This window comes from Oncorhynchus masou, chromosome 25, assembly GCF_036934945.1.
Source record: "Oncorhynchus masou masou isolate Uvic2021 chromosome 25, UVic_Omas_1.1, whole genome shotgun sequence".
NCBI lineage: Eukaryota > Metazoa > Chordata > Actinopteri > Salmoniformes > Salmonidae > Oncorhynchus > Oncorhynchus masou.
Genome location: NC_088236.1, coordinates 6,010,416 through 6,036,912, shown reverse-complemented (window position 1 = coordinate 6,036,912; position 26,497 = coordinate 6,010,416). Strand labels below are relative to the sequence as shown.

At 45.4% G+C, this 26,497-nt stretch overlaps 2 protein-coding genes across 3 annotated transcripts in view; both read right to left on the bottom strand.

The window, feature by feature from the left end:
- LOC135513709 (phosphatidate cytidylyltransferase 2-like) overlaps positions 1-10,212 on the bottom strand; it is a 125,252-nt gene extending 115,040 nt beyond the window's left edge. For both annotated transcript variants that reach the window (XR_010451571.1, XM_064936587.1), the window contains exon 1: positions 10,016-10,212. Coding sequence is in view for 1 of the 2 variants with exons in the window: in XM_064936587.1 (XP_064792659.1) it covers positions 10,016-10,105 (90 nt within the window). In the remaining variant the exon portion in view is untranslated. The remainder of the gene's footprint in view (positions 1-10,015) is intronic.
- A 1,643-nt stretch (positions 10,213-11,855) lies between these two features.
- The window catches only part of wdfy3 (WD repeat and FYVE domain containing 3), a 224,097-nt gene continuing 209,455 nt past the window's right edge, over positions 11,856-26,497 (bottom strand). Inside the window, exons 64-70 of the mRNA XM_064936580.1 lie at positions 24,794-24,976; positions 24,404-24,500; positions 23,936-24,115; positions 21,339-21,626; positions 20,677-20,788; positions 19,623-19,820; positions 11,856-18,843 (exon numbers count right to left, since the gene is read on the bottom strand). Coding sequence (XP_064792652.1) covers positions 18,723-18,843; positions 19,623-19,820; positions 20,677-20,788; positions 21,339-21,626; positions 23,936-24,115; positions 24,404-24,500; positions 24,794-24,976 — 1,179 coding nt within the window. The 3' untranslated portion in view covers positions 11,856-18,722. The remainder of the gene's footprint in view (positions 18,844-19,622; positions 19,821-20,676; positions 20,789-21,338; positions 21,627-23,935; positions 24,116-24,403; positions 24,501-24,793; positions 24,977-26,497) is intronic.

Sequence of the window (26,497 nt, the reverse complement as noted above, 5' to 3'; positions counted from 1 at the left end):
TTTTTTCTTAACCTTTATTTAACCAGGCAAGTCAGTTAAGAACAAATTCTTATTTTCAATGACGGCCTAGGAACAGTGGGTTAACTTAACTGCCTGTTCAGGGGCAGAATGACAGATTTGTACCTTGTCAGCTCGGGGGTTTGAACTTGCAACCTTCCGGTTACTAGTCCAACACAATCTAGTGTTACTCCAAGCAGTTTAGTCATCTCAACTTGCTCAATTTCCACAAGATTTAGTGAGTGTTTTGTTCCAAACACAACGCTTTTAGTTTTATAAATATTTAGGGCGAACTTATTCCTTGCCACCCATTCTGAAACTAACTGCAACTCTTTGTTAATAGAGATAGGGCTACTTTTTTCAACATTCTGTTAAAAATCGCGCAACATTTCAACGTCCTGCTACTCATGCCAGGAATATAGTATATGCATATGATTAGTATGTGTGGATAGACAACACTCTGAAGTTTCTAAAACTGGTTAAATGATGTCTGTGACGACTATAACAGAACGTGTTTCATGGTCAAAATCCCAAGGAAACCTGATCACAAAATCGACTAAGAAAAAAATCAATCCGCCAGTCTCTGTATTGTCTATTGCAAGTTATAATAGATAGCGACCGGCTTACAGTTCCTACAGCTTCCACACGATGTCGCCAGTGTTGTGAATTCTATGCAGTTAAATCCTTGGTCATATGAGTAATAGGCACATCCTGTGGTTTTGTCTCCCAGAGGAAGTTATGAAAGGGGGAAACTGGACGACGATTTCCAAACTTGCTGCTATTGAATACAGATCGCTCCGTGATCAATTTGATCGTTTATTAACGTTTACTAATACCTACAGTTGGAGTACAGAAGTATTTGAAGTGTTTTGTCAAAGTTTATAGGCAACTTTTTTAATTTAAAAAAATGACGTTGCGTTTTGAAACAGTGTTTTTTCCTGGATCACAGAGTCTTCATAAATGGACATTTTGGGTATACAAGGACCGATTTAATCAAAAAAAAGACCCAATTGTGATGTTTATGGGACATATAGGAGTGCCAACAAAGAAGCTCGTCAAAGGTAATGAATGTTTTATATTTTATTTCTGCGTTTTGTGTAGCGCCGGCTATGCTAATTATTTTGTTTACGTCCCCTTCAGGCATTTCGGGGTGTTGCATGCTATCAGATAATAGCTTCTCATGTTTTCGCCGAAAAGCATTTTAAAAATCTGACTTGTTGGCTAGATTCACAACGAGTGAAGCTTCAATTGAGTACTCTGCATGTGTGTTTTAATGAATGTTTGAGTTTTAACGAGTGCTATTAGCATATGGCGTAGCGCATTTGCATTTATTGTTGGCAAGGTGGGACGCTAGCGTGTCGGGTGGCCCAGAGAGGTTAAGTGTATAGTGTTGAGTCATCCGCATACATAGACACTCTGGCCTTTCTCAAAGTCAGTGGCATGTCGATAGTAAAGATTGAAAAAAAGCAAGGGGCATAAACAGCTGCCCTGGGGAATTCCTGATTCTAACTGGATTATATTGGAGAGGCTTCCATTAAAGAACACCCTCTGTGTTCTGTTAGACAAGTAACTCTTTATCCACATTATAGCAAGGGGGTGTAAAGACATGACGTTTTTCGAGCAGCAGACTATAATTGACAATGTCAAAAGCTGCACTGAAGTCTAACATTGTTAGTGGAGAATCAATTGATTTCCCTCAGTTATTCTACGCAGATGAATCACTCTCCCTTCTAAAACGGGCCGTGCACAGCTTTGTAGGTGGAAACGGAATACACGTGTTCCCGAGAGAGTCGGATCTTTCGGGGTCATAATTGGTAATAGCTCCAACCAGTCAAAATCTAAAGCCAAATCCATCGCTAGAAAAACTAATTTTACCGCTACGTTTGTCCCAGACGCTAAAAAGGTTACTCGCGTAACCACGGTTCTATGAAGTAAACGGCCCATTCAACTCATGTAACCGCGGTTCTATGAAGTAAACGGCCCATTCAACTCATGTAACCACGGTTCTATGAAGTAAACGGCCCATTCAACTCATGTAACCACGGTTCTATGAAGCAGCGCCGCATTCAACTGACTGAGAAAAACACTTTCAGATTGTCGCGAGCCACCAAAGACTATGACTGCATTATGCAGTGCACAACAACCAGGGCCCATAGGACTCTGGTCAAAAGGTAGTGTACTATATAGGGAATAGGGTGCCATTGGGGAAATACCCAGAGAAAAAGGTCAAGCCTATTGACTGCCAGGTAGGCAGAAAAACATTCAGCACAGCAGAACAGAAACCAAAACCACAGTCCCGTAGATGATTAGGTTCTGGAATGAAAGAAGAGGAAAACATTTACCAAGGGGCATCAATGAATATGAAATAGTCTGGAAGCCTAATCACATTCAGCTACTGATTTAGACTTTTATGCTGTCAGTTTTAACATTGTGTTAGCTGCACTCCGGGGTGAAGGTCTTCCCATAGGCACAGATCTAGGATCTGCTTCCCCTCAGTCAATCCTAGTGGTGAGGAATAAAAAAAAGAAGGAACCTAGGATCAGCGTGTAGGGGGCAACTTCATCTTAGACCTACTGGCTTGACAGTATGTCTGAATGCATTAATGTCTGCATGCATTAATGTCTGAATGCAGGGCCTGAGCAATGCAGAGTCTCCATAGACATGTCTTAAACAACACAGTGGAGGGGAGGGAGAACTGTAACCAGCAGGCCATGGCATATGGTTTACATTGTTTTCATGCTCGTCAAACAATTCACTGACCACTCATGCCCTCTGGTTGGGGTTAGGGTTGCCATGGTAGCCAAAATAATGGCCGGACCAGCATTATTATACATGACCCTAAGCATGATGGGATTTTAATTGCAATTAACTCAGGAACTACACCTAATGTGGTAGCACCTGCATTCAATATACAGTACTTTGTATCCCTCATTTACTCAAGTGTTTCCATTATTTTGGCAGTTACATGTATGTCTAGTACCAGTCAAGTTTGGACACACCTACTCATTCAAGGATTTTTCTTTATTTTTACTATTTTCTACATTGAAGAAAAATAGTGAAGACATTAAAACTATGAAATAACACAGCTACTCTTCCTGGGCTCCACGTGAAACATGACATCCTACAGAACATTCATTGACAAGAACAGATGTTACCATAGAAACCAGTTACCAGAAGATGGCCCAATTGAACTGTGTTCTGTGCTGTATCCAAACTTTTGACCGGGAGTGTAACTTGACCTTTCTTCCAATCATTGTGAGAGGACAACCAACCTTTTTCAATTAAATGGCAATGCATTTCTTAGCCACTTTAAAAACGCTAGGTTATACAGTTTCTTCAGATAAGTCTCGAGTATCAACATTTCCATAGCAAACAAAAACAGGGAGAATCTGTAGACACGCTGAGATAAAATAACAATCTTTGCCAGAATTCAGTCAACCTTCACAAGACCATAACAAATATGCCCCATTTTTGCTTGACACCGCCAGATAAATCATTGAATTTCCTCCAAGCAGAGGAATGACATTTCTAAGGACATTTCTAAGGGCATGATATTCAGTTTCACTGGCCCCTCTTTCGGCACGCACTCCAGCAGGTACAGTGGGGCAAAAAAGTATTTAGTCAGCCACCAATTGTGCAAGTTCTCCCACTTAACAAGATGAGAGAGGCCTGTAATTTTCGTCATAGGTACACTTTAACTATGACAGACAAAATGAGAAGAAAAAAAATAAATCTGAAAATCACATTGTAGGATTTTTAATGAATTTATTTGCAAATTATGGTGGAAAGTAAGTATTTGGTCAATAACAAAAGTTTATCTCAATACTTTGTTATATACCCTTTGTTGGCAATGACAGAGGTCAAACGTTTTCTGTAAGTCTTCACAAGGTTTTCACACACTGTTGCTGGTATTTTGGCCCATTCCTCCATGCAAATCTCCTCCAGAGCAGTGATGTTTTGGGGCTGTTGCTGGGCAACACGGACTTTCAACTCCCTCCAAAGATTTTCTATGGGGTTGAGATCTGGAGACTGGCTAGGCCACTCCAGGACCTTGAAATGCTTCTTACGAAGCCACTCCTTGGCTGACAAAATACTTTTTTGCCCCACTGATCACCCCCAAAGCCAATTCCTCATTTGGTAGTCTTTCCTTCCAGTTCTCTGCTGCCAATGACTGGAACGAACTGCAAAAATCTCTGAAGCTGGAGACTCATATCTCCCTCACTAACTTTAAGCACCAGCTGTCAGAGCAGCTCACAGATCACTGCACCTGTAGATAGATGGGCTGTTTACAGATGGGCGATGTACCTACCTCATCCCCATATACTGTATTTATTTATCTTGCTCCTTCGCACCCCAGTATCTCTATTTGCACATTCATCTTCTGCACATCTACCATTCCAGTGTTTAATTGCTGTATTGTAATCACTTCGCCACCATGGCCTATTTATTGCCTTAACTCCCTTAACTTACCTCAATTACACTCACTGTATATAGACTTTATGTTTTCTTTTGTTCTACTGTATTATTGACAGTATGTTTTGTTTATTCCGTGTGTAACTCTTGTGTTGTTGTACGTATCGAACTGCTATGCTTTATCTTGGCCAGGTCGGGGTTGCAAACTTGTTCTCAACTAGCCTACCTGCTTAAATAAAGGCGGAATATATATATATATATATATATATATATATATATATATATATATATATATATATATATATATATATATATCACACTTTTTTAGGTCCCACTGGCTGCCCCAACACATAATGACATGAAAGTAAATTCTGACAGTGTAAAAGGCCCTCAGGTTGAAGGTCCTAAAATGCTGTATTCTAAACCGATTTGAAGAGAAACATTGTTTTTGATAAGATTAAAGATTCTCTCATGGGACACTATTTACATTTTTTGGGGGACCCCAAGTTTGGGAACCACTGTACTACTAACCTCTCTCCCTGCTTGCTTCAACGCTTCCTCTCTCTGTGTAGAACCTCTCTCCCTGCTTGCTTCAACGCTTCCTCTCTCTGTGTGGAACCTCTCTCCCCTGCTTGCTTCAACTCTTCCTCTGTGTAGAACCTCTATCCCTGCTTGCTTCAACTCTTCCTCTATCTGTGTAGAACCTCTCTCCCCTGCTTGCTTCAATGCTTCCTCTCTCTGTGTAGAACCTCTCTCCCTGCTTGCTTCAACGCTTCCTCTCTCTGTGTGGAACCTCTCTCCCCTGCTTGCTTCAACTCTTCCTCTGTGTAGAACCTCTCTCCCTGCTTGCTTCAACTCTTCCTCTCTGTGTGTAGAACCTCTATCCCTGCTTGCTTCAACTCTTCCTCTCTCGGTGTAGAACCTCTATCCCTGCTTGCTTCAACTCTTCCTCTCTCTGTGTAGAACCTCTCTCTCTGCTTGCTTCAGTGCTTCCTCTCTCTGTGTAAAACCTCTCTCCCTGCTTGCTTCAACGCTTCCTCTCTCTGTGTAGAACCTCTCTCCCTTTTTGCTTCAACTCTTCCTCTCTCTGTGTAGAACCTCTCTCCCTGCTTGCTTCAACTCTTCATCTCTGTGTAGAACCTCTCTCCCTGCTTGCTTCAACTCTTCCTCTATCTGTGTAGAACCTCTCTCCCCTGCTTGCTTCAATGCCTCCTCTCTCTGTGTAGAACCTCTCTCCCTGCTTGCTTCAACGCTTCCTCTATCTGTGTAGAACCTCTCTCCCTGCTTGCTTCAACGCTTCCTCTCTCTGTGTGGAACCTCTCTCCCCTGCTTGCTTCAACTCTTCCTCTGTGTAGAACCTCTCTCCCTGCTTGCTTCAACTCTTCCTCTCTGTGTGTAGAACCTCTATCCCTGCTTGCTTCAACTCCTCCTCTCTCTGTGTAGAACCTCTCTCCCTGCTTGCTTCAGTGCTTCCTCTCTCTGTGTAAAACCTTTCTCCCTGCTTGCTTCAATGCTTCCTCTCTCTGTGTAGAACCTCTCTCCCTGCTTGCTTCAACTCTTCCTCTCTCTGTGTAGAACCTCTCTCCCTGCTTGCTTCAACTCTTCCTCTCTCTGTGTAGAACCTCTCTCCCTGCTTGCTTCAACTCTTCCTCTCTCTGTGTAGAACCTCTATCCCTGCTTGCTTCAATGCTTCCTCTCTCTGTGTAGAACCTCTCTCCCTGCTTGCTTCAATGCTTCCTCTCTCTGTGCAAAACCTCTCTCCCTGCTTGCTTCAACTCTTCCTCTCTCTGTGTAAAACCTCTCTCCCTGCTTGCTTCAACTCTTCCTCTCTCTGTGTAGAACCTCTCTCCCTGCTTGCTTCAACTCTTCATCTCTGTGTAGAACCTCTCTCCCTGCTTGCTTCAACTCTTCCTCTATCTGTGTAGAACCTCTCTCCCCTGCTTGCTTCAATGCTTCCTCTCTCTGTGTAGAACCTCTCTCCCTGCTTGCTTCAACGCTTCCTCTATCTGTGTAGAACCTCTCTCCCTGCTTGCTTCAACGCTTCCTCTCTCTGTGTGGAACCTCTCTCCCTGCTTGCTTCAACTCTTCCTCTCTCTGTGTAGAACCTCTATCCCTGCTTGCTTCAATGCTTCCTCTCTCTGTGTAGAACCTCTCTCCCTGCTTGCTTCAATGCTTCCTCTCTCTGTGCAAAACCTCTCTCCCTGCTTGCTTCAACTCTTCCTCTCTCTGTGTAAAACCTCTCTCCCTGCTTGCTTCAACTCTTCCTCTCTCTGTGTAGAACCTCTCTCCCTGCTTGCTTCAACTCTTCATCTCTGTGTAGAACCTCTCTCCCTGCTTGCTTCAACTCTTCCTCTATCTGTGTAGAACCTCTCTCCCCTGCTTGCTTCAATGCTTCCTCTCTCTGTGTAGAACCTCTCTCCCTGCTTGCTTCAACGCTTCCTCTATCTGTGTAGAACCTCTCTCCCTGCTTGCTTCAACGCTTCCTCTCTCTGTGTGGAACCTCTCTCCCCTGCTTGCTTCAACTCTTCCTCTGTGTAGAACCTCTCTCCCTGCTTGCTTCAACTCTTCCTCTCTGTGTGTAGAACCTCTATCCCTGCTTGCTTCAACTCTTCCTCTCTCTGTGTAGAACCTCTATCCCTGCTTGCTTCAACTCTTCCTCTCTCTGTGTAGAACCTCTCTCCCTGCTTGCTTCAGTGCTTCCTCTCTCTGTGTAAAACCTCTCTCCCTGCTTGCTTCAATGCTTCCTCTCTCTGTGTAGAACCTCTCTCCCTGCTTGCTTCAACTCTTCCTCTCTCTGTGTAGAACCTCTCTCCCTGCTTGCTTCAACTCTTCCTCTCTCTGTGTAGAACCTCTCTCCCTGCTTGCTTCAACTCTTCCTCTCTCTGTGTAGAACCTCTATCCCTGCTTGCTTCAATGCTTCCTCTCTCTGTGTAGAACCTCTCTCCCTGCTTGCTTCAATGCTTCATCTCTCTGTGTAGAACCTCTCTCCCTGCTTGCTTCAATGCTTCCTCTCTGTGTAAAACCTCTCTCCCTGCTTGCTTCAACGCTTCCTCTCTCTGTGTGGAACCTCTCTCCCCTGCTTGCTTCAACTCTTCCTCTGTGTAGAACCTCTCTCCCTGCTTGCTTCAACTCTTCCTCTCTGTGTGTAGAACCTCTATCCCTGCTTGCTTCAACTCTTCCTCTCTCTGTGTAGAACCTCTATCCCTGCTTGCTTCAACTTTTCCTCTCTCTGTGTAGAACCTCTCTCCCTGCTTGCTTCAGTGCTTCCTCTCTCTGTGTAAAACCTCTCTCCCTGCTTGCTTCAATGCTTCCTCTCTCTGTGTAGAACCTCTCTCGCTGCTTGCTTCAACTCTTCCTCTCTCTGTGTAGAACCTCTCTCCCTGCTTGCTTCAACTCTTCCTCTCTCTGTGTAGAACCTCTCTCCCTGCTTGCTTCAACTCTTCCTCTCTCTGTGTAGAACCTCTATCCCTGCTTGCTTCAATGCTTCCTCTCTCTGTGTAGAACCTCTCTCCCTGCTTGCTTCAATGCTTCATCTCTCTGTGTAGAACCTCTCTCCCTGCTTGCTTCAATGCTTCCTCTCTGTGTAAAACCTCTCTCCCTGCTTGCTTCAACTCTTCCTCTCTCTGTGTAGAACCTCTATCCCTGCTTGCTTCAACTCTTCCTCTCTCTGTGTAGAACCTCTCTCCCTGCTTGCTTCAACTCTTCCTCTCTCTGTGTAGAACCTCTATCCCTGCTTGCTTCAATGCTTCCTCTCTCTGTGTAGAACCTCTCTCCCTGCTTGCTTCAATGCTTCATCTCTCTGTGTAGAACCTCTCTCCCTGCTTGCTTCAATGCTTCCTCTCTCTGTGTAAAACCTCTCTCCCTGCTTGCTTCAACTCTTCCTCTCTCTGTGTAAAACCTCTCTCCCTGCTTGCTTCAACTCTCCCTCTCTCTCTGCTTGCTTCAACTCTTCCTCTCTCTGTGTAGAACCTCTCTCCCTGCTTGCTTCAACTCTTCCTCTCTCTGTGTAGAACCTCTCTCCCTGCTTGCTTCAACTCTTCCTCTCTGTGTGTAGAACCTCTCTCCCTGCTTGCTTCAACTCTTCCTCTCTGTGTGTAGAACCTCTCTCCCTGCTTGCTTCAACTCTTCCTCTCTGTGTGTAGAACCTCTCTCCCTGCTTGCTTCAACTCTTCCTCTCTGTGTGTAGAACCTCTCTCCCTGCTTGCTTCAACTCTTCCTCTCTGTGTGTAGAACCTCTCTCCCTGTTTGCTTCAACGCTTCCTCTCTGTGTAGAACCTCTCTCCCTGCTTGCTTCAACTCTTCCTCTCTCTGTGTAGAACCTCTCTCCCTGCTTGCTTCAACTCTTCCTCTCTCTGTGTAGAACCTCTCTCCCTGCTTGCTTCAACTCTTCCTCTCTCTGTGTAGAACCTCTCTCCCTGCTTGCTTCAACGCTTCCTCTCTCTGTGTAGAACCTCTCTCCCTGCTTGCTTCAATGCTTCCTCTCTCTGTGTAGAACCTCTCTCCCTGTTTGCTTCAACGCTTCCTCTCTCTGTGTAGAACCTCTCTCCCTGCTTGCTTCAACTCTTCCTCTCTGTGTGTCTCCTTTGCCTTCATTGCAGCCTGACTCTCCACTGTCCGTCTCACTACTCTCTGAAAAAGCAAAGTTATTGTTATGATAACTTATAGTAGCCCACATTTTTTTTATTATAGCTAGCTTAATTTCAGTCAACTACTCCTGCTGAGGTCAGGCTCTGTACAACGTTAGCTTCATCCTTCCAGCCAGTTAGTTATAACTAATTACCTGGCTTCTAGCTAGACATCTGACTGAAATTCCAGAGACTATTTACCAGTTGTACACTTAATCTCCACGAGTCAGGTTTTATTTGATTAGGGGATGTCTGTTGACACAAAAGGAGTCGAGGGATGTACCCCCCCCCTCCCCCCAAAAAAGACTTACTATAGCAGTCTTGCACAGATCCATACAACTATGGGTGCCCCATCCTACGAAACTACACCGAGTTACGCTTCCACAGGCTAGATAGATCATTTGGTTAATTGCCTCTTGTCTTCCATAAACCAACCCTGACCTTATCAAGGTGTGTGTCAATTTAACATTTTTATTTATTCCTGAAATGCATTTCTCGCTGATATGAAAGATATGGTCCTTATGCTTCCAAAAGCGTACAGTAAATGATACCGTACCGTAAAATGTTCAGACCGAAACGTCGGGGGATCTTAACCTTACAGAAGACACCTTCGCCCGGTGACTTGTGTGTGAGCTGAGAGTCTCGATACTAGCATGTTAGATAGCAATGTGTGGCTGTCAGGCAAGTCTTCGGGTAAACAGATATAACACCACTATTTGCTAAAAATGTACATTTTACAGGAAAAAAATAAGTTCTGAAATAAATGCAGATATGACAATATAACATTCACATGAGCCATTTCGCTCGCTAATGTTGAATATTGACCATGATTTGGCCAATGTTAGTTAAACTAGCAAGCTATCGTAATTATCAAGGAATGAGGTCAAGTTGTCCGTCGTTGTCCCGCTCGCCCCAAGTACATCAACTTTAACACGCGACAAGAGACAAAACACCTATTTTCACTTAGTCCTGTGTCTTACCATGCTTCCACTAACGCTGTCGGGATCCGCTCCTCTTCCTCTCATCCTTAACTCAGTCATGTCTTTCTCCTTATAGTTAACACAACACATTAAAAACGACCCTGGAATAAAAACAAGAAGTTAAGAGGATTTTCGGCTATCATTGAAATAACCGTCCATTTCTGCAATATTTATGTATATTGTGACAGATCATTAACAAAAAAGTAGGAACCTTCTCTCAACCGAATGTGTTGCATTTGTTTATCGCCGCAGTTGTTTGGTGGCGCTGCGGTGAACGACCAGCCTATCCCGAACGACCGGCCTATCCGAACAGCCTATCCCGAACGACCGGCCTATCCGAACAGCCTATCCCCGGAGTCTCTTTCTGACTGACTCAACGAGGGAGTTCTATTAACCTGAACCGCGGGTGAACTGATTTATGTCCCGTGAACCGGCAAATGTGGTGAGGGAGAAGCGCCCTCTTAAAATCGAATAGTAATCGGCGACGCTTGGTCATATTGTTAATAATAAAGTAGATTGGTGCGTCCAGAATTATACAACATATATTTTCCATAAAATCATTCAGTGGGTAGGCATTAAATTGTTTATTTTCTTTAAGCATTCACTTTTGCATGTGAAAACAGAATCCTACTCATGACTCCACGTGCTTAGTCTAGAATCGGCAACCTCATTTTTATTTTGAGCCAATTTCGCCACGGCCTATGACCTGGGTACCTGGCTCACCCCCGGGAGGCAGTTCGGTTCCAAAACGAATGCAATCACTGGGGTAAACCCGAGCATGATAATCGAATCCCCTCAATACTGGCTTGAAATAGCGCTGCTTCTTCCGCTCCGCAGTGGCGACACAACAGCGCAGTGATACAAAGATAGGCCTGCATTGTTGGCACCATTGCATTTTCTGTGAAGGTATTTTCCTGTTGATAGCCTGTCATCACGTGACCTATAGTAAAGGTGTATGTAAATTATGCTTTTAATTTAGTTAGAGCTTTGGGCCAATAACCGGAAGGTTGCTAGATCGAATCCCCGAGCTGACAAGGTAAACATATTTAATTCTGCCCCTGAACAAGGCAGTTAACCCACTGCTCCCAGTGTCGCTCGTTAAATAAACAAAAAATATATAGCACTGGTTTATCCTATATCCTGGTTTGAGGGAAGTAAGGGTGTTCTAAATGGGTTATTGTACACGGAAAGGAGAGATACCTAAGCAGTTGTCCAACTGAAATGTGTCTTCCACATTTAACCTAACCCCCCCCCCCCACCTCTCTGATTCAGAGGGGTTAGGTTAAATGTGGAAGACACATTTCAGTTGGACAATAATATATAATAATAATATATCCCATTTAGCAGACGCTTTTGTCCAAAGCGACTTACAAGTCGGCTGGGGCCACTACTTTTACATATGGGTGGCCCCAGCGGGAATCGAACCCACGACGCTTGGCGTTGCAAGCGCCATGCTCTACCGACTGAGCCACACAGGACTACTGCTTAGGTATCTCTCCTTTCCGTGTACAATAACCCATTTAGAACACCCTTACTTCCCTCAAACCAGGATATAGGATAAACCAGTGCTATATATTTTTTATTTATTTAACGAGCGACACTGGGCCAATGGTGCGCTGCCCTATGGGACTCCCAATCACGGCAGGATGTGATACAGCCTGGATTCAAACCAGCGACTGCAGTGACACCTCTTGCACTGAGGATGCAGTGCCTTAGACTGCACCGCCACTCGGGAGCCCTTTTATATTACATTCCAGAGTAAATATGGCTCAACGTGTGTCAACATAACAGCAGTATTGGTTTACATACATTACGAATAAAACACACATACACACAGCTCTAATTGGTGGTAAACAGCAAGTATTTAATGAAATTATACGTACCAGATCTATTGTATTATTGTTACAGTTTCTGTAGGGGTTATTCTACGGTTCTTCTCATTGTTGTACTGAACACATATACACAATGAACATTCAGCTATCATCACAGATTGCACACTAGATACTGTAGTAATGCAGTCTAATACAAGACCATCAAAAAATAATACATTATTTAAAATTTGATCAGTCCTTATTTTTTTTTTCTTCCATAAAGAATAGAAAAAGGCCACCCAGAGTTGGGGTACATCTCCAGCACTCCCATCGTAACTGTACACCGACCTATCGCTTCGGGGGTTAATAATGGCTTAAAAACAAACTCAGAAGACTGACAATGCGTTAAAAAAAAAAAAAAATCACAAAAACAAAAAATAAACAACAAAAATAATAATGCAAATAAAACATGTTCAATGCAACTGGACACAAAATCAGTTGTGTTAATCCACACACAACACGTAACAGCTTCCTGACATAAAAAATAATAATGAGAAACTCAGTTAATATTTGCATAAATACTTTATACAGTTCATTTCACTCTGGAGAAGAAATGCACCCTTTTCTTAAAAAAAAAAATGATAGCCTGACAACATATAATTTGCATTCGATAAAAATCATGATTCGTATTCCTTTCTAAACTTTTTTTGTTTGGTTATTATTTATTATTTTTGTACATGGAGAAGGTGGAAATAATGAGCTCAGATGAATAATAATAATAATAACAATAATAAGACATCTGGTTTATTTTGAAGTTGCTTAGTAACAGACATGTTATCAGCTGGCTGTTATGATACAGTACATACCTAGAGTGATTTACCAATAGTAATAAGAGTGCATATTACACGGAGGGAGGGGGGGGGGGGTCGTCACACTGTAATCGATCATTAACAACTCATTGACTGCACTTGTGTAACAGCTCGAAGTGTTTTACCTGTCTGAAGAGACTCTCCAAAAAAAATAAAAAGTTACAAAAAAAAATCAAATAAAGTGTAAAAAATTAAAAAGTGATTTCTAGTAAAGAAAGCAGCACTTCAATGCACTGTTGCCCACAGCATCGTCAACATACAGAACACGACGAATGAACGAGGAGGGATGCAGATCGATGACGAATCATGACCACAAACAAACTATGAGCGCATTTCACGGTCCTCACATATACATCGAGAACTACCTCTAACATACGCCACGTAGCTAGCTAACGACATCTGAGTGAAATGTGACGAGCAAATCGCTTTTCTTGTGACCTACAGAGATCGTCCTCAGTCAAATAACTAATATATATGTCCTTGTATCCCCAACTGTACAACCTAACTTGCTTTCATCTTAGTAGATGTAAAACACCTAGAACATTTTAGATTATCTCTCACTAACACACACTACTGGGTCTCATCTGTAGTTCTACTGCAGCTATTCCATAGGACTCTGGTTAACTGGGTCTCATCTGTAGTTCTACTGCAGCTATTCCATAGGACTCTCTGGTTAACTGGGTCTCATCTCTAGTTCTACTGCAGCTATTCCATAGGACTCTCTGGTTAACTGGGTCTCATCTGTAGTTCTACTGCAGCTATTCCATAGGACTCTGGTTAACTGGGTCTCATCTGTAGTTCTACTGCAGCTATTCCATAGGACTCTGGTTAACTGGGTCTCATCTGTAGTTCTACTGCAGCTATTCCATAGGACTCTGGTTAACTGGGTCTCATCTCTAGTTCTACTGCAGCTATTCCATAGGACTCTCTGGTTAACTGGGTCTCATCTGTAGTTCTACTGCAGCTATTCCATAGGACTCTGGTTAACTGGGTCTCATCTGTAGTTCTACTGCAGCTATTCCATAGGACTCTGGTTAACTGGGTCTCATCTGTAGTTCTACTGCAGCTATTCCATAGGACTCTGGTTAACTGGGTCTCATCTGTAGTTCTACTGCAGCTATTCCATAGGACTCTCTGGTTAACTGGGTCTCATCTGTAGTTCTACTGCAGCTATTCCATAGGACTCTCTGGTTAACTGGGTCTCATCTCTAGTTCTACTGCAGCTATTCCATAGGACTCTCTGGTTAACTGGGTCTCATCTGTAGTTCTACTGCAGCTATTCCATAGGACTCTGGTTAACTGGGTCTCATCTCTAGTTCTACCGCTGCTATTCCATAGGACTCTGGTTAACTGGGTCTCATCTCTAGTTCTACTGCAGCTATTCCATAGGACTCTGGTTAACTGGGTCTCATCTGTAGTTCTACTGCAGCTATTCCATAGGACTCTCTGGTTAACTGGGTCTCATCTCTAGTTCTACCGCTGCTATTCCATAGGACTCTCTGGTTAACTGGGTCTCATCTCTAGTTCTACCGCAGCTATTCCATAGGACTCTCTGGTTAACTGGGTCTCATCTCTAGTTCTACCGCTGCTATTCCATAGGACTCTCTGGTTAACTGGGTCTCATCTCTAGTTCTACTGCAGGTATTCCATAGGACTCTCTGGTTAACTGGGTCTCATCTGTAGTTCTACTGCAGCTATTCCATAGGACTCTGGTTATCTGGGTCTCATCTGTAGTTCTATTGCAGCTATTCCATAGGACTCTGGTTAACTGGGTCTCATCTCTAGTTCTACTGCAGCTATTCCATAGGACTCTCTGGTTAACTGGGTCTCATCTGTAGTTCTACTGCAGCTATTCCATAGGACTCTGGTTAACTGGGTCTCATCTGTAGTTCTATTGCAGCTATTCCATAGGACTCTGGTTAACTGGGTCTCATCTCTAGTTCTACTGCAGCTATTCCATAGGACTCTGGTTAACTGGGTCTCATCTGTAGTTCTACTGCAGCTATTCCATAGGACTATGGTTAACTGGGTCTCATCTCTAGTTCTACCGCTGCTATTCCATAGGACTCTCTGGTTAACTGGGTCTCATCTGTAGTTCTACTGCAGCTATTCCATAGGACTCTCTGGTTAACTGGGTCTCATCTGTAGTTCTACTGCAGCTATTCCATAGGACTCTCTGGTTAACTGGGTCTCATCTCTAGTTCTACTGCAGCTATTCCATAGGACTCTCTGGTTAACTGGGTCTCATCTCTAGTTCTACCGCTGCTATTCCATAGGACTCTCTGGTTAACTGGGTGTCATCTGTAGTTCTACTGCAGCTATTCCATAGGACTCTCTGGTTAACTGGGTCTCATCTCTAGTTCTACTGCAGCTATTCCATAGGACTCTCTGGTTAACTGGGTCTCATCTCTAGTTCTACTGCAGCTATTCCATAGGACTCTCTGGTTAACTGGGTCTCATCTCTAGTTCTACCACTGCTATTCCATAGGACTCTCTGGTTAACTGGGTCTCATCTGTAGTTCTACTGCAGCTATTCCATAGGACTCTCTGGTTAACTGGGTCTCATCTCTAGTTCTACTGCAGCTATTCCATAGCTCTCCATATTAGAATCAATGTATAAATTAGTGTAATGCTACTCTTTCTCATTCACTTAGACGGGAGGAGCAGAGGTCCTGACCTAGACGGGGGGAGCAGAGGTCCTGACCTAGACGGGTAGAGCAGAGGTCCTGACCTAGACGGGAGGAGCAGAGGTCCTGACCTAGACGGGAGGAGCAGAGGTCCTGACCTAGACGGGAGGAGCAGAGGTCCTGACCTAGACGGGAGGAGCAGAGGTCCTGACCTAGACGGGAGGAGCAGAGGTCCTGACCTAGACGGGGAGAGCAGAGGTCCTGACCTAGACGGGAGGAGCAGAGGTCCTGACCTAGACGGGTAGAGCAGAGGTCCTGACCTAGACGGGAGGAGCAGAGGTCCTGACCTAGACGGGAGGAGCAGAGGTCCTGACCTAGACGGGTAGAGCAGAGGTCCTGACCTAGACGGGAGGAGCAGAGGTCCTGACCTAGACGGGAGGAGCAGAGGTCCTGACCTAGACGGGAGGAGCAGAGGTCCTGACCTAGACGGGAGGAGCAGAGGTCCTGACCTAGACGGGAGGAGCAGAGGTCCTGACCTAGACGGGAGGAGCAGAGGTCCTGACCTAGACGGGAGGAGCAGAGGTCCTGACCTAGACGGGGAGAGCAGAGGTCCTGACCTAGACGGGGGGAGCAGAGGTCCTGACCTAGACGGGAGGAGCAGAGGTCCTGACCTAGACGGGAGGAGCAGAGGTCCTGACCTAGACGGGAGGAGCAGAGGTCCTGACCTAGACGGGAGGAGCAGAGGTCCTGACCTAGACGGGAGGAGCAGAGGTCCTGACCTAGACGGGAGGAGCAGAGGTCCTGACCTAGACGGGAGGAGCAGAGGTCCTGACCTAGACGGGAGGAGCAGAGGTCCTGACCTAGACGGGAGGAGCAGAGGTCCTGACCTAGACGGGAGGAGCAGAGGTCCTGACCTAGACGGGAGGAGCAGAGGTCCTGACCTAGACGGGGAGAGCAGAGGTCCTGACCTAGACGGGGAGAGCAGAGGTCCTGACCTAGACGGGAGGAGCAGAGGTCCTGACCTAGACGGGGGGAGCAGAGGTCCTGACCTAGACGGGAGGAGCAGAGGTCCTGACCTAGACGGGTAGAGCAGAGGTCCTGACCTAGACGGGAGGAGCAGAGGCCCTGACCTAGACGGGAGGAGCAGAGGCCCTGACCTAGACGGGAGGAGCAGAGGTCCTGACCTAGACGGGTAGAGCAGAGGTCCTGACCTAGACGGGAGGAGCAGAGGTCCTGACCTAGACGGGGGGAGCAGAGGTCCTGACCTAGACGGGGAGGAGCAGAGGTCCTGACCTAGACGGGGGGAGCAGAGGTCGCCGTACACTAATGCTATACACTATCTCTACAATACAGCAACTACAGTAGCATAGCAAGAGCAATGCAGCAATGAGATGTGATCAAAACAGATGAATCTATCACACATATATTGTGTATATTCTCTATATTCTATTTCAGATGATGAACCCATGATGATTTACCTCTAGGTGAAAAACTAGTAATGTCCTATGGAGACCACAGATCAACGGAGGTATCAAATAAATATTGCTATGGTAACGGGAAGGAAAGCCTAGAAACCGAACTGTTTATTATCTACACATAGTCACTTTAATAACTCTACCTACATGTACATATTACCTCAATTACCTCCACTAACCGGTGCCCCCCGCACATTGACTCTGTACCGGTACCCCCTGTATATAGCCTCCACATTGACTCTGTACCGGTACCCCCTGTATACAGCCTCCACATTGACTCTGTACCGGTACCCCCTGTATATAGCCTCCACATTGACTCTGTACTGTAACACCCTATATATAGCCTTCCACATTGACTCTGTACCGGTACCCCCTGTATATAGCCTCCACATTGACCCAGTACCTCCTGTATATAGCCTCCACATTGACCCAGTACCTCCTGTATATAGCCTCCACATTGACCCAGTACCCCCTGTATATAGCCTCCACATTGACCCAGTACCTCCTGTATATAGCCTCCACATTGACCCAGTACCTCCTGTATAAAGCCCCGCTATTGTTATTGTACTGCTGCTCTTTAATTATTTGTTACTTTTAATTATTTTTAAAACTTAACAATTCTTTTACTTGACACTTATTTTTTTTCTTAAAACTGTATTGTTTAGTTAAGGGGCTTGTAATTGAGCATTTCACGGTAAGATCCACACCTGTTGTATTCGCCGCATGTGACAAATAAATAAATAACATTTGATTTGATATGATATTTTCTCCAGTCTTGATAAAAACAACAACAATAACATAATCTGGGAACTAAACTGTTTGGTGGGGGAGGGGCGGGGGGGGGTTACGTGTTCCAAACTGAAGCCTGCATGGTAGATAAAAGACAGACACGGTTAGCTCATCATACATACTACTCAGCGTGAGATATATATATATATCGAAACAATTTGTCGAAGAAGAAAAGAAAAGACATGACGCGATCTCACTTTAATGGCAGTGGCTGGACACTGTGGGCAACTCACACATCAAACTCACACATTGTAATAAAACAACATGTAAAAAGAGATGAAGAAGTCATTGCATAACTAGAAACTGTAATGTCAACCCACAAACACTTACTACTATTATTATAACATTCATAGTCCCCCCCCCCGTCATTATCATCATCCACATCCCAAATTAGCGTCCCTAATTCTCTATAGTGGACTTGCTCTTTGCACCCTATTCTCATAGGACTCTGGTCAAAAGTAGTGCGCTACGTAGGGAATAGGGTGCCACTTGGAACGTAGCAGTTCTCATTCCTTCTGGGCTTCCGTAGACTAACATTACGCACATGCCTTTAGTTTTTAAAGCTGGGAATGATTAGTCACAATCACTTGTTTTGTCCTCAACAACCATTAATATAATTATTTTCTCCGTTTTTTTTTCTCTCTCCCCCCTCCTGCTCGTTAAAAAGGTCAATGTTAAGTATTTACAATATAAACAAGTTTTGAACTGAAGGAGTTTCCTGTTGGTCTCTAAGATCTAATGGTGATACACGGAGGATAGAGCCGAGGGTCAGCGTTTTATTTTGTGACTGTGAAAGAAAGCGAGAAATGAGATTGTTTTAACGAACTCTCCTCACACTCTTCTCTCTCTATTTGATAGGCTTTTCTCTATCCATCCATCCACCCCCCCCCAGTCTTCTTCATACTAAACTAACTACCACAGTTACGGAAACAATCGCCACAGTTCAAATCGGTGATCCCTTTTAGTCTGCGTCATTCAGTGCGTTACATGTGGTTACTGGACAGGTGTGTGTAGAGGGGTGCACAGGTGGGGTATTTTTGGGGGAGGTGTGTGTGTGTGGGGGGGGGGGTGTGCGAGAGAGAGAACGGGCACAACATAGGCTTTCCGCTGTAGTGGTGTGGGACCGAGGACCCTGGTTAGTTTCTGCATCCGTCTTCGGCGCTGCGCTCGTGCTGCAGGTTATAGTAACAGTTCTGACAGACCCTCACCGGGGATGAGATCTTCAGACGCTTGATCTCAGACTGGAAACGACTACACCTGGGAGAGATAGAAGATAGAGAGAGAGACAGAGACAGAGACAGAGAGAGAGAGAGAGAGAGAGAGAAAGAGAGACGGAGAAAAAGAGAGAGACAGAGAGAGAAAGAGAGAGAGACAGAGAGAAAAAGAGAGACAGTGAGAGAGAGAGAGAGACAGAGAGAGAAGAAAGAGAGAGACAGAGAGAGACAGAGAGAGAGAAAGAGAGAGAAAGAGAGAGACAGAGAGAGAAAGAGAGACAGAGAAGAAAGAGAGAGAGAGACAGAGAAGAAAGAGAGAGAGACAGAGAGAAGAAAGAGAGACAGAGAGAGAGAGAAGAAAGAGAGCGAGAGAAGAAAGAGAGAGAGACACTAGTGCACAGTGCTTGGTCCCTGGTAAAACTCCTTGAGGTTATGTTTAGGGGCTGTACAATATTTTATTTTTGATATTATAGCGGGTTCATTGTCGGTTAACCATTTCATCACCCTTTTCCGGCCATCTAGAGGACTGATGCTGCAAACGATTGGAGCGACAGGTAACCTAGAGGTATGAGCGTTGGACCAGTAACCGAAAGGTTGCTGGTTCCAATACCCGAGACACGGACGCAATCTCTGTCGATGTGCCCTTGATTAAGGCAAGTACCCCTAATTGGCTAACTGTTATTAAATGTGTCAATTAATTTAATTGTATCTGTCCCTTTAACAAATAAACATGATGACAATAATTATTGTTAATAAGCGTTCTACATTAACCCCCCGAATTCATTTTTTTGTTGCTACGAACTCTGACTCGCAGAGACTTACTTCTGACAGAAGAGCTGTCCACAGTTCCTGCAGTGGTGACGTCTCTCTGTGAGGGAGAAACGTACGGCACAGCCAGAACAGCTGTCCACAACCTCGTCCTTCACCCAGTGGTCAGCAGCAGAACGACCAGGCTGGTCACTCACCGACCAGCTGAACACTCTGCCACGACCATCACCCACCAGGATCTTACTGTGGTCTCTGGGGGAGATACACACAGAGAGGAGAGACAAGGGGAGGCAGGGAGAGACAAACACACACAGAGAGGAGAGACAAGGGGAGGCAGGGAGAGAGAGTAGAGAGGTGGAGAGAGAGAAGGGGAGGCAAGGAGAGAGAGTAGAGGGGGAGAGACAAACACACAGAGAGGAGAGACAAGGGGAGGCAGGGAGAGAGAGTAGACAGGTAGGAAAGAGAGAGAGTAGAGAGGTGCGAAAGAGAGAGAGAGAGAAGGGGAGGCAAGGAGAGAGAGTAGAGGGGGAGAGACAAACACACACAGAGAGGAGAGACAAGGGGAGGCAGGGAGAGAGAGTAGATAGATGAGAAAGAGAGAGAGAGAATGGGAGGCAAGGAGAGAGAGAGAGAAACAGAGAGAAGGGGAGGCAAGGAGAGAGAGTAGAGAGGGGGAGAAAGAGAGAGAGAAGGGGAGGCAAGGAGAGAGAGTAGAGGGGGAGAGAGAGAAGGGAAAGAGAGAGTAGGGAGGTGAGAAAGAGAGAGAGAAGGGGAGGCAAGGAGAGAGTAGAGAGGTGAGAAAGAGAGAGAGAGAAGGGGAGGCAAGGAGAGAGAGTAGAGAGGTGAGAAAGAGAGAGTGAGGGGAGGCAAGGAGAGAGAGAGAGAGAGAAGGGGAGGCACGGAGAGAGTAGAGAGGTGAGAAAGAGAGAGTGAGGGAGAAGATTACTGCCACTATGCAACTATAAAGCATCTTTCTCTGTATACTAAACTGTCTTCTGAATACTGTCTATATCTCTATACAACCTCCACCTCTAAACTGTCTTGTGAATGCTGTCTCTGTCACATATACATTTCAATGCAGTGAGGCGCACACAGACAGACCACCTACTTGGAGATGGCGAGGGATGTGATCTCGGCTGGGTGAGCGTTGTCCTTCCGGTTGAATGCAGTGTGCATGGTCAGTTTACTACGGAACACCAGCTGCCGCTCCCATCTGTAGCCTACACACACACACACACACGCAGAGTTTAGTGGCAGCACTTTAACAATGCACCAGCTAGAGGACACACACACACACAAACACCGCAACACCCATCTGTAGCCTACACACACACAGAGTTTAGTGGCAGCACATTAACAATGCACCAGCTAGAGGACACACACACACACACACAGTTTAGTGGCAGCACTTTAACAATGCACCACACACAGTTTAGTGGCAGCACTTTAACAATGCACCAGCTAGAGGACACACACAGACACACACACACACACACACACACACACACAGACAGACACAGACACACACACACACACACACACACACACACACACACACACACACACACACACACACACACACACACACACACACACACACACACACACAGTTTAGTGGCAGCACTTTAACAATGCACCAGCTAGAGGACACACACAGACACACACACACACCGCAACACCCACAAACTCAGACCAACTGGAAAACACACCCAGCAGTATACATAACTCTGTGTTATTGGGTGATCTGCATTACTGTGGTTTGGTCAGTACCTGCTCTGAGCTGGTTGTAGGGCCGTGCCTCCATGGTGGTGGGGTGTACGGGCTGGGGGACCCCCCCATGGCCTGCTATGGGGTGCGGAGGGTGAAGCTGGGGGTGAGGGTGGACCCCTGGTCTGAGGGGTGTCTGTCCCGTCTGTCCCTCGGAGTAGTTGACGAACACAAAGCCGTCCTTCTCGTCCAGGCTGAGGGTGTCTGACCAGCGCCGGGAGTCATCTGACCCGCTGTCCACTGACCAGGAGGCCCCTGGCCGACCCCCGGGGACACTGGGACCCCTAGGAACTGCAGAAAAAAAGCATTTTATTTTTGGGTTGATAAGTAGTAAGAATAGGGTAGGTTTAGCTAATAAACGACAGACCTTAAGTCATCAAATATAAAATGAATGAAGATTAACATTCTCATACAAGCTCTACCTCTGTATGGGACAGCACAGAGACCGATTAACTGATTAACTGACTGATTAACTGACTGACTGACTGACTGACTGACTGACTGATTAACTGACTGACTGACCGACTGACTGACTGATTAACTGACTGACTGATTAACTGACTGACTGATTAACTGACTGACTGATTAACTGACTGACTGACTGATTAACTGACTGACTGATTAACTGACTGACTGATTAACTGACTGACTGATTAACTGACTGACTGACTGATTAACTGACTGACTGATTAACTGACTGACTGATTAACTGACTGACTGATTAACTGACTGACTGACCGATTAACTGACTGATTAACTGACTGACTGACCAATTAACTGACTGACTGGCCGATTAACTGACTGGCCGATTAACTGACTGGCCGATTAACTGACTGACCGATTAACTGACTGGCCGATTAACTGATTAACTGACTGACTGACTGACTGATTAACTGACTGACTGACTGAGACTGACTGATTAACTGACTGACTGACCGATTAACTGACTGACTGACCAATTAACTGACTGACTGACCGATTAACTGACTGACTGACCGATTAACTGACTGACTGACCAATTAACTGACTGGCCGATTAACTGACTGACTGATTAACTGACTGACTGATTAACTGACTGACTGATTAACTGACTGACTGACCGATTAACTGACTGACTGACTGATTAACTGACTGACTGATTAACTGACTGACTGGCCGATTAACTGACTGACTGACCAATTAACTGACTGACTGGCCGATTAACTGACTGGCCGATTAACTGACTGGCCGATTAACTGACTGGCCGATTAACTGACTGGCCGATTAACTGACTGACCGATTAACTGACTGGCCGATTAACTGATTAACTGACTGACTGACTGATTAACTGACTGACTGACTGAGACTGACTGATTAACTGACTGACTGACCGATTAACTGACTGACTGACCAATTAACTGACTGACTGACCGATTAACTGACTGACTGACCGATTAACTGACTGGCCGATTAACTGACTGACTGGCCGATTAACTGACTGACTGACCGATTAACTGACTGACTGACCGATTAACTGACTGACTGACCGATTAACTGACTGACTGACCGATTAACTGACTGGCCGATTAACTGACTGACTGACTGACTGACTGAGACTGACTGACTGATTAACTGACTGACTGATTAACTGACTGACTGACTGATTAACTGACTGACTGATTAACTGACTGACTGATTAACTGACTGACTGACTGAGACTGACTGACTGATTAACTGACTGACTGACTGACTGATTAACTGACTGATTAACTGACTGACTGAGACTGACTGACTGATTAACTGACTGACTGACCGACTGATTAACTGACTGACTGACTGACCGACTGATTAACTGACTGACTGACTGAGACTGACTGATTAACTGACTGACTGACTGATTAACTGACTGACTGACTGAGACTGACTGATTAACTGACTGGCCGATTAACTGATTAACTGACTGACTGACTGATTAACTGACTGACTGAAAGCTCCGGGGCACCGGGACCCTCAGGATCTACAGACCATTAATGATGGGTGGTCGTCTGTACTCTTGAAAGGTCCTTTATATCAGATAGTGTCTGTTACAGGTATGTAGGAATCAAAACAAGATTATATCAGATAGTGTCTGTTGCAGCTACGGAAGAATCAAAACAGTAGAGATGGAGGGAGACCCACTACGTTGGTGGTAAAAAATATTAGAATATAGTAGGTTTTAGCCAATTACCTTTTCAACAAATGAAGTCATCAAATGATGAACATTGTCACACTGCCTTCATATGGGTAAGTCGACTGACTGACTGGCTGGATGACTGGCGGGCTGGCTGACTAGCTGGCTGACTGGCTGGCTGGCTGGCTGACTGGCTGGCTGGCTGGCTGGCTGGATGACTGGCTGGCTGGATGACTGGCTGGCTGACTAGCTGGCTGGCTGGATGACTGGCTGGCTGACTAGCTGGCTGACCGGATGACTGGCTGGCTGACTAGCTGGCTGACCGGATGACTGGCTGGCTGACTAGCTGGCTGACCGGATGACTGGCTGGCTGACTAGCTAGCTGACTAGCTGGCTGGCTGGATGACTGGCTGGATGGCTGACTGACTAGCTGGTTGACTGGTAAACCAACCTTTGGGTCTGTGGACGGTGCTGCCTGGTTGGCTGCCTGATCCTCCCCCAACCGATCCAGCTCCTCCCCCAGCTGCAGCGTTGGGCAGAGGGGAGGGTTTGGACTCTGTGCTGAGGCAGGGCTCGTCTCCGTCTGATTCGCTGCTGTCTTCGTCAGCGTTCTGGCTCTCGGGTCCCTCTGCTGGAGACGAAGAGAAAGACTACTTTATTGCTCACAGGACAGCGGCGGCATCCCCAATGGCACCGTATTCCCTAGATAGTGCACTACTTTAGACCAGAGCCCTATGGCACCCTATTCCCTACATAGTGCACTACTTTTGCAGTGGACGGGGAGACATCCAGATGTCTTTTTGCTTCGTGATGAAATTATGACCTCACCAGTATTACCACACACACACACACACACACACACACACACACACACACACACACACACACACACACACACACACACACCACAGAGACCTACCCAGCTTGTCCTCTGTACAGCAGTCAGTTACATCAGGGGGCTCGATGGGCTCTGGAGCAGGGGTTTCTGGGACTTGTAGGAACTCCATCCTCCAGAACTACAGGAAGGAAGATTAGATTAGAAAACTTTAATGTCTTTGATGAGGAAACTTATTTTGAAGCATAAATACACTACGTACAAAGAGTGACAGATATTAAGGGCTGGTTTCCCAGATTCAGATAAGCCAAAAATTGGACTAAAAGTAACTTTCAATGGAGATTCCTCGTTGACCTTGCTTTTTTTGTTGTTGTCCAGTACTAGGCTTAATCTGAAACCGCCCCCCCCCCCCAAAAAAAAAAGAAGTAGGAGTAAGAGTAGGATGAGAAGAGGAAGGGAGGAAGTGTTGGTTACCCTGACGACGCCGTCGGAGTGTCCGGTGACGATGACGTTCTGCGTGTCCCATTCGTTCATCTCTGACACGCAGCAACAGAGGATCTGCTGTGAGCGACCTGTGAAGGTGTTGGCGCTGGCTATGGGACTGCCGTTGATGCTCCACACATGGATGTAGGTGCCCGCCGAAGACACTATGTCTCCCTGTATATACACACACACACAGAGAGAGATAATCAAGTGATCAAGTTCACTTTGTTTGAAGTTTTAGCTAATGTACAGCTGAATACACAGAGCCTTCTGAAAGCATTCAGACCCCTTGACTTTTTCCACATTTTGTTACGTTTACAGTCTTTATTTTAAAATTGATTAAATTGTCCCCCCCCCCCTCATCAATCTACACACAATACCCTTTAATGATGAAATGAAAACAGGTTTTTAGAAAAAAAATATATATATATATCACATTTACATAAGTATTCAGTATGTTTTTTCAAAAATAAACAACTGTTGTGCTGAATCAAGGGTGAAGGAAATCTCGATCTGTTGCTCAGGTGGTACTGAAAACCTCATGGTATTCTGCAGACCTCGTCCACATCCTTCAACAAGTCAACATCACTCGGACACTCCACAAACCGTATGAGGCCATAAACAATACAAGGAACCACTCACCCAGAGGCAGCGTTTCTGGTGGGCGGAGACTTTACCACGGGGAGACTTGAAACCGTTCTACCGCACTTCTTCTAACACGCCTCCTACGCCACTAGGGGCACGAGAACCGAAGACTACTTTAATTCTACCAACAGATGCACATGCAAGGCCTTCCCTCGTCCTCCCTTCAGCAAATCTGACCATGACTCCATTCTCCTGCGTACAAACAAAAAGCTCAAACAGGAAGTACCAGTGATGAGCTCAAACAGGAAGTGGTCCGATGAAACAGACAAGCCTACAAGACTGTTTTATCTAGCACCGACTGGGATATGTTCCGGCGATTCATCTGATTAGCATTGAGGAGTTTACCACAGCAGTCACAAGCTTCATCAGTAAGTGCATAGACGATGGCGTCCCCACAGCGACTATGAGAACGTATATCCACACCAAAAAGGCACGGATTACAAGCACTATCCCGCACTACCGCTTACCAGGAACTGTACACGGACGCGTAACAGAAAGCTACAACCTCCGAGACATCAAACAAGCAAAAGGACAAATATAGGAGGAGGGTAGAATCCTATTACACCTGCTCCAACGCTTTTCGTATGTGGCAGGGCTTACAGACGAGAACGGATTGCAAAGGGAAACCCAGCCGTGAGTTGCCTACGGACGCATAACACCCAATTGAGCTACAAGCTTTTTATGCTCGATTGTATGAATATTTTTTTATTTATTATTTTTTTATTTCACTTTATTTTACTAGGCAAGTCATAAAATAACACTGTGCCTTGCGTAAAAGCCCCTTGTGTTTTCAGATGATCGTGTGATCTCGCTCTCCTTGGCGGACGTGAGCAAAACGTTTAAACAGGTTAACAATCTCAAGGCCGACGGGCCAGACGGAATACCAGGGCGTGTTCTCAAAGCATGCACAGACCAGCTGACAAGTGTCTTCACTGACATGTCTAATCTCTCCTTGTCCCAGTCTGTAATCCCAACATGTTTCAAGCTGACCACCATTGTCCCTGTTCCCAAAAGCTCCAAGTTAACCTGCCTAAATGACAAATTCTCCCT